Consider the following 12739-nt stretch of genomic DNA (forward strand, 5'->3'; position numbering starts at 1 on the left):
AAGTGCTTAAACAACAATCCCAAAACAAAGATATCTAGAAGTGCTTAAAACCTGCTGAAATCAGAGGAACAGGTATGTTGCAACTAATTTATCAGTTTCAGTGGGGCATAAGAACAGCTAACTTCTTGACTGGAGCCAAGAAGTTAATGAGAGACAAATGGAAGGAAAATATGTTGAGTGAATAAAACAGAGTGATTGAAGCTGAAGCAGGTAGAATAGTTATAAATCCTGCATGGTTCAATTATAAGAAACAAATTTAAGAAAGCTAACGGTACTAACAGTACTTTAACGTGTCCTGGATGGAAAATAATTTGACAAAAAATAAATTCCATTGACAAGAATCTACCATTTTAATGTTGTTTGAATCCATGAATTATTCTCATTGCCTTTGACTCTGCATTTCCCATTTGTTTTTTGTTCATAACGAGCACAATAGATGTTTTCGAAAAGAAAGAAAACCCCCCCCCCAGCCAAACTTGCAGTGAATTTAAACAAAATAAGTGAAAATGAATAAGAGACAGAGAGCGAGAGCGAGAGAAGCAAGGAATAGATCAGGTCCATTGCTTCCACAAAGCGTGTTCTCCCTAACAGAGAGCACGTGTTGCGGTTGGGGTAACAAGCCACCTTGCCACGACTAGGCAGATTTGTGAGAGACCCAAGCCTCCTAAGGGGTTAAGATTGGGTTGCTGGGGCAGTTTTGTTGTTGCCAAATTTGGAGGAGGGGTTAGAGTCTTTAAATACAGGGGCCAGACGTTGGACTTCCTCTTGGCCGTTTTGCATCGGATCACCCGCCCTCCCTTCCTTTAATAGGGTGGTTTTCTTGTTCGCTTGACCTTGCTATGCCTGTCATGGGGTCGTCCGCCTTGGTGCGGGGGCCTGGTAGGAATTTTGCCATCTGGCTGATTGGCTGGTGCCATTTGGTTTTCGCCTACTGCGTAGCAAATCATCACAACTTGTAAGGTTGGCGGTTAGGCATTGGTTAAATTGGTGCTTGGAGGGGTAAGTGCCTATGCCTCCAAATGATGCGAAGGGAATTCCGTTAAAGGAATCCAGGGGCTTGCCATTCTTTTCGTCCTTGTCCCCGGAGTCGGACTTGGGCCGTGCAAGCCCCACAGGAACATGAGGGTGAGTAGTGTGAGACTGATGCCCAGCTTCACTTTCTCACCCAATACTTGTTTCCCACACTGGCTTCCTTTGGTGTCCGGAAGGCCAGCTCTGTCTCTGAGGGCATGGACAGATAGTCATAACCAATGCCTAAGCAACCACTCACATTTTTTTGTAATTGAATAAAGTTGTGGCCAAAATTATGCCAAAAACCTAAACAAAAATTGATGTGTGAAGTGTGAATTTTTTGGGTGGCAATTGTGGGACTCAACACGCAACTATGAAACTGCAGATGATTCAAATCACATCATAAGCCACATCAAATTCTAGTGCTATGAAAGTCCAGATACTGTGTACATTTTCATTTTTTTTTACAGGATGTTCAGAAAGGGGCTTCCAAAAATTGTTGTGATAAATCACAGACATCCATGTTCATTTCTAGTTTTCTCTCGTGAAATACATATGGCTGAAGCATTTTGCATAAACTCAGCTGCTGCTTGGCTGAGGCCAAGGAGGCTGTGGCAATTTACAGTAACAGATATTTCATTTACAAGCTGTAATAGTGATGATGATCCCAAGCCCCAATGTAATAATAAAGGGTCTCTCATGGAGTATATGAGCCTGACTGATTAAAACTTTCGTTTGCTGTTCTGCGTTGATTGCACAAATTTCACACAAGAAAACAAGGCTGTAAGGACACATAGTTTACAGCATGGAGAGAACAGCAAATATGTTCATGTGGGGGAAACCCCCAATACTTCCCCCCATTTTGCTGCTTTACTTATCTTAAGCTGCCCATTTCATTTAATTAACTAATTTGTATTCCCTAAGATGAAACAAAAACATGCAATATAGTTCTCCACCTTTGACGGCATTCATTTCCAAAGAGGTCATAGTTTTGTTGTCAGTTGTGTAAATGTATTAGTGCGTCGTCCGTGTTTCTGCACTACATGCTGGATGTAAAAATCGGCTCAGAAATCTGTGTCAGAGAAGACTAGAAGAGCTCAGATGTGCATATGCGGTCAAGTTTGCGGAGGGAACATCGCTTATGAAAATTGCTGTTGTTCAGGTGAGGAATAAGGGTAAACAGCACTAAATAGTTATTGAAAAGTGTAAGATGACTGTTACCTCTTCAGTATCTTGAAGGGTATCGGTGTGATCAGCATTACAGGCTTATGGATAAACTCTCAATAATAGCTCCGTTCATCTTCCATGCTGCAGAAGCTGGCACGAGGCCATGCCATCTCCTGGAATATGCATTTATCAGTGCTGATGTGGGTCTCCATGGCACAAAAGACAGACACAGTTTATTACATTACCCTTGCTGTTGTTGTCTTTAAGAAAGAAAGAGCTGACAAGCTTTAGGGGAAGCAAGTTAGCTATTATCATGTTGAGTTTCACTTTGCTCTTTTATATGCAATGCTCCATTTGCTTAATGCTTGTGCTATCATAGCATAGCAATTGCTAACACTACCTTTAAATGTTTCACTTGCCCGCCAATCGCAAATTTAAAGGAATGCAGGACAAAAAACCTCAGTATGCAAATGCACAAATGCATTTTCTTAAAGTCCCGCTGAACTATCTCTACATGCTGAAAATGTCCTACAATCCCCCATGAGAAGTCTTTTCTTCTGACACTAATTTCCCATTTCCCTCCCAATCCATAGTGTTAATATTTCTGGAAGACATGTAAGCTATTTTATCTGTAATCAAGTGCTTGGTTAACATAACCTTGTGAAACTATTTGAATGGCTTAAGAAGAGCTTGGGCGGGGGCGGCGCAGACAATAAACAGGGGCTATGTAGAAAGCAATGTGGATAAAGTTTGGACCTGGGGTTCAGGTGGCCTTCAAATGTAGCTTAAGTAAGCAATTCCCTGTTCAGTTAGTCATTCTCTCCCCCTTTCCCTAATATTATTACCACTGTATGAAGGAGAGGATAGGGGGAAGCCTCTTCCTCCACGTCCCAGTTACTATCCTTTGGGCCACAGGACCCCATGCTCTGCAGTCTGAACAGCTGTGTCAGGAAACCTGCTATATTTGAACAGGTGCCCTATGGGACTTAGAACCCTGATCTTGTAGGATCCTACCATACATTGGGGGTCTATCTGTTACTACCCACCACAGAAGGTCAGCCCCAATACTTTGGCAATGGGGGCATGGGTGATGGTGGCATGTTGGCCCCCTCCGACTTGTGCAGTAGTAGCCACATGGGGGAAAACAACAGAAAAGTGCTTATATGTATCATAAAAATCAAGATTCTGAACTTGCAGCTATCACAAATCTAGAGGTAATGATTTAAAAAAATTATTACCTGGATCCAGACTTAGCTGGATCCCACCAAAATCGATGAATCAAGTTGGCCATGGCTTAAACTCCATTGATTTCAGTGAGGCTTAAGCACAACCCTCTAATATGTTTATTATGCTATAGTGTGTGTGTGTGTGTGTGTGTGTCTGTCTGTCTCTCTGTCTGTCTGAATGAAACTGGGACAAGGTGGATTGCCAGAATGGTATGGATATCTCTGCTCCAAACTCACAAATAAGTAGCCTGCCCCTCCTCCCCCTTTGCTTGTTCTTGTTTTCCCTTTGTGCATGGTCTCTCTCTCTCTCTCTTTCTGACTTGAACCTTCCTTCTTCTGGAGACCACATTCACTCATATTACTTAACTGAACTGTGTTTTAAATCGTTCATGTGACTGCTCCATTACTCTGCTCAAGGTATGTATTTATTCACAAAAAATCCTAAACAACATCGAATCATTACATGTTTGATTAAACAAAATAAATAGATAATTTCATGGAGGATTGGTCTGTCAATGGATACTGCATGAGAAGTATGATGGGCACTCCATGATAAAATGTAGCATCCTTCTGAAAGAAGGCCATGTCTGGATGCTGCCCTCAAATGTGACTATTGATTAACAAAACCAAGACTGGCCAGTACAGCAAGGTTCCTATGGAAACAATGGGAATAGATCTTATTAATGTTGCCTTCTAATAGTGCTGTGGTGATGTGCCATGGCTGTAAATTTAAGCAATAATAGCAGAGTAGTAAAGGCTTTCCTTAAGAGGTATTGAAGCGTTACATATTTATAAAATAAATTTACACATTCCGTGATAGGACATTCATGAGAAACATGTGCTGAGCAACCAGACCGCTACTCTTGCCTATTTCCCTCCTTGCAAAAGAGTGTCCTTTGTATGTTTCTTCTGCAGTTCTTCCATCACCCACCCCTGTATCTTCTGTTTAGCAACCCAAGCCTCTCTGTTTACACAGCTGCCAATCTGTTCAATTTTCTCCTAACAGCATCTGCTTGTAGTGATGCCAAAGCAGATATTTGAGGCGTATCAGAAGGGTGGGGACAGCATAAATTAAACACAATTTATAATTAAAAAAACAAGGGAAGTTGCTACGGTGGTGTTATTCATGTTCATAATTTATTCATTGCAAATTTCCAATTAAAATGAAATGAAAAAGCTGCTGTATGTAATTTCTGCTCTGCTGTCCTTAATCGAGATATCTCACTGCCAGTTTCAGGGTCTATATTGGCAAATGTAATATAAATACAAGGCAGGACTTTTCTTTCAGCCGGAACTCGCTGGAACTCAGTTCCAGCACAAGGGAGTTGTTCATGGTGAGCTACCGCACCTCTTTTTCTAGGAAAAAAGCACGGATACAGGGTCGTATATATTTAGCAAACATGGACACTTTAGCACAAGCTATCTAATGGTTATTGATTGCTTTCATCATCCCCGTGGTGAGTTGGAGCTGGAACAAGAGCTGTATATTTGCATCCATGAAGTGTGAACTTTTGCAACTGGTATATCCAGATTGCCTGGAGATGTCCCAGATTGCAGGCACTCCCCTTCTCAACGCCACACCTAGAGCAGATTTTGTTCTTGGTGGGGTTTATTTAAAAAAGGGGGTTTAGAAAAGTTATTGTTGTGGGTTAAAACATTCAGACGTGGGCAGCTACAGTTGTGAACCTCATCTCTGCAATTATACCGCAGGTTGTAGAAGTTTGCTTTGGAGAATACCTAACGGACGCAGTAATTCTTAATTGTTTAAAATCTAGAAAGTCGAGAAATCCAAAGAGATACTATCCCATCCTATTAAAATATCTACTCTGTATTCTACAGCAAAACAGATTTCATATACAACTGGAGGGAGGGGGACTGACCAACAAACAGGTGCCTGTAATGGGTGGAAGTTATCCCATGCTAAGGCACCAAATGAAGAGTTTCTTCTCCGAAGCAGGAGAAATGGCAGTAGAGAGACAGAACGTAGATGACTTGGGAAGGGCGTGAATGTCATGTGGTCATACACAGCTGTACATTTCACAGAGTCGGACCATTAGTTCAAATAGCCCAAGATTGTTTTCTCACCAGCACTTGATGCTTCTGGGTTGTATTGAAGTACCGTATTTTTCGCTCTATAAGACGCACTCTTCCCCTCCTAAAAAGTAAGGGGAAATATGTGTGCGTCTTATGGAGTGAATGCAGGCAGGAGGCTCTGCTCAGTGCTCCCTTAAAGAGCCCCGTGGAGCGTGTGTGCGGCTCTTGGGGGCTTTTCCCCGAGGAGGGAGAAGGGCTGCCCTTTTCCATCCTCGGGGAAAAGCCCCCAAGAGCCGCACACACGCTCCGCACACTCTTTAAAGGGAGCGCATCTCTTGGGGGAGCCTTCATCCCGCTGCCCAGAAGAGGCTTCGTGCGGCTATCCCATAAACCAGGACAGCAAGAGGGATCACTGCGCAGCGATCCCTCTTGCTGTTCTGGCTTCTGGGATTCAGAATATTTTTTTTCTTGTTTTCCTCCTCCAAAAACTAGGTGCATCTTATGGTCTGGTGCGTCTTATAGAGGAAAAATACGGTAAGTCATTGCATGAATGGAATAACTTCTGCTTGCGCAATGGATTTTCCCTCCCCTCTCCTTCCCTTGCATCCCCCCCAACTTCAGATCTGCTCTGGTTCCCCTCACCCTAACCATCCAGAAACGGTAAAGGGAAATTCTGTTGTGCAAGCAGAACTCATTCTGCTCATGCAAATTCTTAGTTTGATTCACTCCTGAACATTTATCTGGAAATGTGGACTGGACTTTGGGCTGTTTGCATGCAGAGCATGTGCTCCACCACTGAGTTACCAAAATATGGCTTGCGACTTGAGACAGGTATTAGAGAACACAGATATCTGACAGCGCGCCTTAACAGCATTGTGATCTCCCTTTTTATATTTTGTTAGTCTTCGGTTTTATGTTCCTGTTAATGAAGGACGGAGGCAGCTACCCCCTCCCTCAGATGATGTATGAAAAATGCTACTTCTCAGGCAGTGAAATTTGATTGGACTTCCATATCCCTTTCCTCACTGCCTCTGCAGCATACAGCATGAGAAGAGGTGACGCGCCAGCTGAAAACAGTAGTAACAGTAGCATAATTAATCTAATTTGCTCAACTGCATATTTGATTTGCATAATATACAACGCTTTGTTTTGGGAGATTCAGAAATGGCAGCCCTAGTTATAAGATTTAATTCACCTCTAATTTGAATAGCATGACATCATGTGATCATTCATTACATTGGAGGGGGCAATTTTGATTTGTAAACATGTTTCTAATGTGCCATATTAGATTCAAATCAGCATGGCAGCCCAACTTTCACAAAAGGAAAGGGAATGCCACAGCTACAATATACTTTATTAAATACCTTTTCTAAACCTACTACAATATTCATTTATCCCTCACAGAAGGCTTGTAAAGAATTATTGCTTTGACAATACTTTTATATTGAATTTTTACAAAGGTGTAATTGGTCACCGTAGCTATACGTTTGGGCTGCCTAAGATTAAAATGTTTGTGCTCTTACCTGTTAGGCTGAAAAAATGTTTTTGCTTTAGTTTATACCTAAATGAATAAATATTTGTACAATGATGGTGGGATTGGCTTACTTTACTGCACACTTTGAACAAAACCCCCCAAAAGCTATCCTGATAGTTATTGATGTGTTGTTGAAATGGGATTAGTTTGATTTCATAATCAACTGAATGTATAAGAGACTGGAGGAGAAGTATCTGCAATGCTAATCTGAAAAATATCTAGTCACAATTTCATCATTTTCACAGGCTAAAATAGACCAAGCTGCTCTCTTGATTCTACTGAATGGAAAATCCCAAATGCCTATTAAATGCCTAGTATTATCTTCTACTCTCAATCATAGTAACTGAAAAACTCAGTGCCTGCCTCTCATTTAAAAATCGAAAACTGGACTAAGGCACCAACTCAGCAGTTCAAATTGGATTCAATAAATAGTTCAAAAAACAATCAGAATAAATCTGGACCAAAAAATAATTCAACGAAGTTTTAGGATAAATGCGGGCCAAAATTTCCCAACTAGGAAAACACATTGCAGCAAAAATATAACTGCAAGAAACAGATTTAATTTGGGTTTTAACTTTTCTGATGCCCAATCTGTGACCTTTTAGCATGTACTATAATTTGAAAGCACATAGGTACAAAAGAAAAGGACTCTTATAAGAAGTAGTGCATGGGGATCAGAATGTTTAAGGCAAAAAGTATTTAGTTATCAACACCATGCTCTAAGCAACTGAGTCTGGAGGAAAGTGGACTGGAGAAGGTGATTTTGAGAAGACAAATGGGAGGAAAGAGTTAAGCAGCCTTCCACTCAGCTCAGCTTTCCTCTGCTCAAAAACAAACTTCTTATGCTTTTCATTTCCATTAAAATAATGAACATGTGGGAGACTTTAAGTTTTCACCTGAGCAACAACTAGCTTGGGTCTCAAGCTGAAATTATATGACACAACCAAACTCTTAAGTACATAGGAGGCAGCCTCATACCAGAACCAAACTATTTGTCTATCTAGCCTAGTATTTCAAACTATGGGAAGGCTTGGGGGTGAGGGCTTGGGGGGGCATCAAATGTTTGCCTTGCTCCCCCTGCCATGTGACAAAACAGTGGGCCCACGGCCCGTCAGTTCCATGTTGAAGTACTCTTCTGGCCCACTTGGCATGAGAAGTTGGACCACCCGGATCTAGACCTATTTCAATCTGGGTTCATGTCTGGTTTGGGGACTGAAATACCTTTGGTTGCTTGGTACAGAATCTACACTAGGAACCAGAGAGGTGGGACATTTCTCTTTTGCTCCTGCTGAACATATTAGTGGCATTCAGTACCATTGGCCATGGCATCATAGAATCATAGAGTTGGAAGAGACCACAAGGGCCATCGAGTCCAACCCCCTGCCAAGCAGGAAACACCATCAGAGAACTCCTGACATATGGTTGTCAAGCCTCTGCTTAAAGACCTCCAAAGAAGGAGACTCCACCACACTCCTTGGCAGCAAATTCCACTGTATCCTTCTGAACTATCTGACAGAGATGGGTTTGAAGGTTACTACTTTGCAGTGGTTCCAGTTCTTCCCCAGGGGTTGGTTCCAGAAGATGGTGATGGGAGTTATTCCGTTTGGTACCTTGGTCACTGGTGTACTATATGGTGTCAGCCAGGGACTGATTCTGTCCCTCACCGAGAATGGTAGTCTGAAAGTCTGGGGTGCATTTTCACTGAAATATGAATGATACACAGCCCCTTTTCTCTTTTTCATCTAATATCAATGAAGCTGTTGCAGTTCTGAACTGGTACCTGAAGGAGGCAGTGGGTTGGATGGGAGCTAAAAAAATACAAAACTGCAGTTCAATCCAGACAAGATGTATCTGCTCCTGATCAGGAAGAAGACTCTGGAAGAGGGTTTTAGCCTTTTATGGATGGGGTTTGACTTGCCATGAAAAATTAGGTTCAAAGCTTAGGAACACTTATGGAGGTTCAGGGGTCAGGTGTTCCTGGGGTGCTTTTGCTGAGCTTTGGCTGCAGTGTGAGTTGCACTCATTCCTGAGGAATCAGACTTGTTTACATTAATGCGTGCCTTAGTTGCATCAAGGTTGGATTACTGCTATGGGGATGGGTGAAGAGTCTTTTGATCCATTGTAAGCTAATATTCAACAGGAACTTAGCCTTAGAAACTAGATTCAGTCCAACACCAGCTCCCAAAATATTTCTGAAGCCACCCTTCCACCAAAACTGCCCTTCCTATTTTTGTTAAATGCTTGTTCATTTGAGATTACTTTTTGGACTGAGCTCCACAAACGATGGCATGATCTGCAAGGGTGGATACAGATATGCCTAAAAATAGGAGCTCATCGCGGGGACTTTTTCTGCAGGGACAATTCATGCTGCAATTAAAAACGTATCAGCTTCTGCTTGAGATATTTCTCCCGTTTTTTAGATAGTCTGTCAGTTTTGCTTTCTTTCTAGTTTAAGTACAACTTATGCATTCATTAAATTAAAAGTTCATAAAGCATTTTCATTTTCTTTAAGTTGCAAAACTGTTCAAAGGGTGGGCAGAGGATCATGAAACCAAAGATCTCAGCCAATGAGCATAGGAGAGTTGGCCTCTGCTTCCAACTTACAGAACTGCTGCCTGAATGTCAGCCCTAGAAAGGAACATATCTGGCAGAAACATGGTAAGTGAAGTACCTCGTGGCATTTATCCTAAGACTGTTGTAAAATGATGGATTTATATATTCCCCCCAAATGGCTGCTAGATCACACGTTTACTATTCCACACTCCCATTTGAATAGTTCTAACGTTTTTCAAAAAACACTCCTGGATCAATGAAACAAGATGGTGGATGAAAATGTCTATTTAAATCCATGTTCTGCACCTGGGTGTTACAGAATGACTCCTATGCACTAAGATTTAAAAATTAAAGGAAACCAAGTTCAGCACGCCTGCCCTATTGGAGCTAATCTTATCTAATAACTCTTCTATCATTTCAGTTTCCGTCCTCCTAAAAAAAAGGGCAAAAAATAAATAAATCCATAATCAAACCTTCCCCCCTCTCGCTCAATTCACATCCCTCCACTGTCTCCTGCCACAAAGTGCAATCTTGCCACAGTGTCAGAGTGGGAGGATCCTGGCTGACTACTGATAAAGATATGGCACTAAAGAGGCAATTAAAACAACTACTCACATCTTGTGCAAATATTCTCTCCCTCACCCTCTGATACTCCTCTTCTCTCTCTTCAATTGATTTACTTCGTCTGTCATCTCTAAATGGATGAATTCTGTTTTGCTGAGCATAAAAAAAAACCAGGAGGATTATATAAGTTGAGCTGCTAAAAACTGCAGTTAAGTAACTGTCAGCCGAGAATAATAAATGTTCACTTAAACAAATGAGGCATGAGAATGACTGTGTTGTCTCATTCCTAAAGTGGCATGCGACTCACGGTGTTATGCTATGCACCTTACAGCATCAATCTAGATGCTACTGGAATGTTTCTGCTTTGCATTGGCTTGGTGGGTTCTTCTCTTTGATCATATGAAGTTGCCTTATACTCAGCCACACTGTTGGTCCATCTAGATCAGTCCTATCTGCTCTATCAGACAACATTCCAAGGTCTTTGGCACGCCTTGATTTACTGCATTGCTTTTATTTTTCATAGTTAGCTACACTGGGAACATGTGTGTACTCAAGGTGTACCGGATAATAATTTAAATTAGTGTTCCCCAACCTTGGGTCTCCAGCTGGTTTTGGACTACAACATTCATCATCCCTAGCTAGCAAGACCAGTGGTCAGGGATGATGGGAACTGTAGTCCGAAAACAGTTGGAAAACACTGGTTTAAATGATGTTTTAGCCCCCTCTTGCTTTCTGAGACCTTGTCAGCTGGAATTGCCAGGTATTGAACCCAGGAACTTCTGTTTGCAAAGTATGCATTCTACCACTGAGCTCTTCTGTATAAGAAGAGATGAGGTAGCATGATTGATTTGGAAATCAATCTGCAATCTAGAGTAGAGGTGTGTTGGCTCCTTCCACTCAGGATGCTCCCAGCTAGTTGGGGGGGGGAGGCACATTTGTCAAACTTCCCTTGTTAATTTATTGAAGCAGCAGCAGCAGCTATCAAATCAAGTGAAGGAAAAGAACGTGGAAAGGCGAGTGATATCAAAGGCTGAAAAAGCCTCACAGATGAGGAGAAATGATTCTGAGAATATTGTGCACAAGAGTTCTAATCATTTCTGTAGTAATCCTTAGGCTGTTACTGTCAACTGGAGAGGAAATGCAGACTTTCATTGCAGTGAAGTCCAGAAAGCAATAAAACATGTTAAGGTGCTTAATGGGGAAGATATTGCCCTGTACAAAGCTTCATATCTGCTGTTAGCCTGTAGCTGCAATTCTCTCGCCTTCCTCCTTTAACTGCGCTGTATCTTCCCTCCGCTCCTTTACCTTCCTTGCTAGCAATCTGTGCTCCCTAAACCCTTCTTCTCCATTTCTGAAAACCAGCTGTGTTACCATGTGCAGCAACAAACTGCAGAAGAAAAATGGGAAAAGAAACAGTATCTTTTGTAGGAGGCGGAGAGATGCTCTCTGGTGTCAAGCGGCTGGATTTACCCAAAAATTAAACGAGAACATAGACATTAGCTTACCTTCGCGAATTTTCCTTTTAAAAACTCCTTCAGAATCAAAAACCCTTTTCAATTCTTCCTTTTTAAAAATGTTCTTTTGAATTAAAACCTTCACTTCCATCACAGGTTTATTCCTGCCCCCCAAAGGCTGTTAAACTACCTAGCATTCATATATTCATATATTAGCATGTTTCATAAGGCTATCTTTAGTGGTGCAGGAGGACACAACAAGCAGCACACAGAAGGGGAGCTTTCTGCCACATACATGCAAAAACAAGCAAACAAGTTCCATTTATGATAAAGGGGGTGGTCCTGAATCTTTCAATCATTTGTTTGTTTGCTATTTCATGACATTTATACACTGATTGATTGGGGGGGGGAGACCTCAAAGAGGTTTACAAAGAGAACCCCCCCTCCGCAAGTGAAAAATCATGTATTGATGGTTGCAAAGTCAATCTGGTCTCGTCGTAACATTTTACCTGTTGATGGCTGTTATTAGTCCGTATTAATCTCTAACCAGCTTGGCATGACTCTAGAAGTTTGGAAGAAGTCCCACAGAGACACAAAGACATTTGCCAAAGCGCAGCTGACAAAAGTTTCCCCCAATGGGCTTCGGGGGGCCTTTTGAACATTCCAAATCACTTTTCAGCATGCAGCATGTCCTGTGCCAAGCAAAACTGCCCATGCAAACTGCCACTGCTGAAGCAAACACACTTATGGCCGATGCTATTCCACTGTGTGCCAAAAACAGGGGAGCAGGAGAGGAAGATGAGCAGGAAGGAAAAGCAGCAGTAGCAGTATAGTAGTAGTAGTAGCAGCAGCAGCAGCAGCAGCAGCATAAACAACAACAAAGGAACATCAAGAACACCAGTCAGCCCACTTCCAAAAAGAAAAAAAGGAAATAAAAAAATGAATTTCAGCAACTCTCGAACCGAGAACCAACCTGATTGTCTTCTTTATCAATACTAGAGTTATCTCGCTTCAAGATAAATCGCTTCTGGGAATCTTCACCTTTTTCATCTTTTAAATGTTCAGAAAACCTTTGCTCTGGTCTGCCAGCAAAGTAAAACATATCAATAAAAAATCTATTTTGTTTTGCTTTGAATTTGTCAGCACTTTTTTTAAAAAAAATGGAGGCATTTAGTGCAACAGTTGAGGCTGCTGAT

General features: G+C 41.7%; 1 protein-coding gene across 21 annotated transcripts in view; it reads right to left on the reverse strand.

Annotated features, from left to right (window-relative positions):
* ARPP21 (cAMP regulated phosphoprotein 21) overlaps positions 1-12739 on the reverse strand; it is a 241559-nt gene that overhangs the window by 71474 nt on the left and 157346 nt on the right. For 19 of the 21 annotated variants that reach the window (XM_082192791.1, XM_082192792.1, XM_082192793.1 and 16 more), the window contains 2 exons: positions 12517-12625; positions 10141-10242 (listed from right to left, as the gene is read on the reverse strand). In XM_082192791.1, the coding sequence (XP_082048917.1) occupies positions 10141-10242; positions 12517-12625 (211 nt within the window). The remainder of the gene's footprint in view (positions 1-10140; positions 10243-12516; positions 12626-12739) is intronic. The other 2 variants (XM_082192783.1, XM_082192782.1) reach the window with 1 other exon arrangement.

The sequence above is a fragment of the Podarcis vaucheri genome, assembly GCF_965113315.1.
Source record: "Podarcis vaucheri genome assembly, chromosome: 12".
Lineage (NCBI taxonomy): Eukaryota > Metazoa > Chordata > Lepidosauria > Squamata > Lacertidae > Podarcis > Podarcis vaucheri.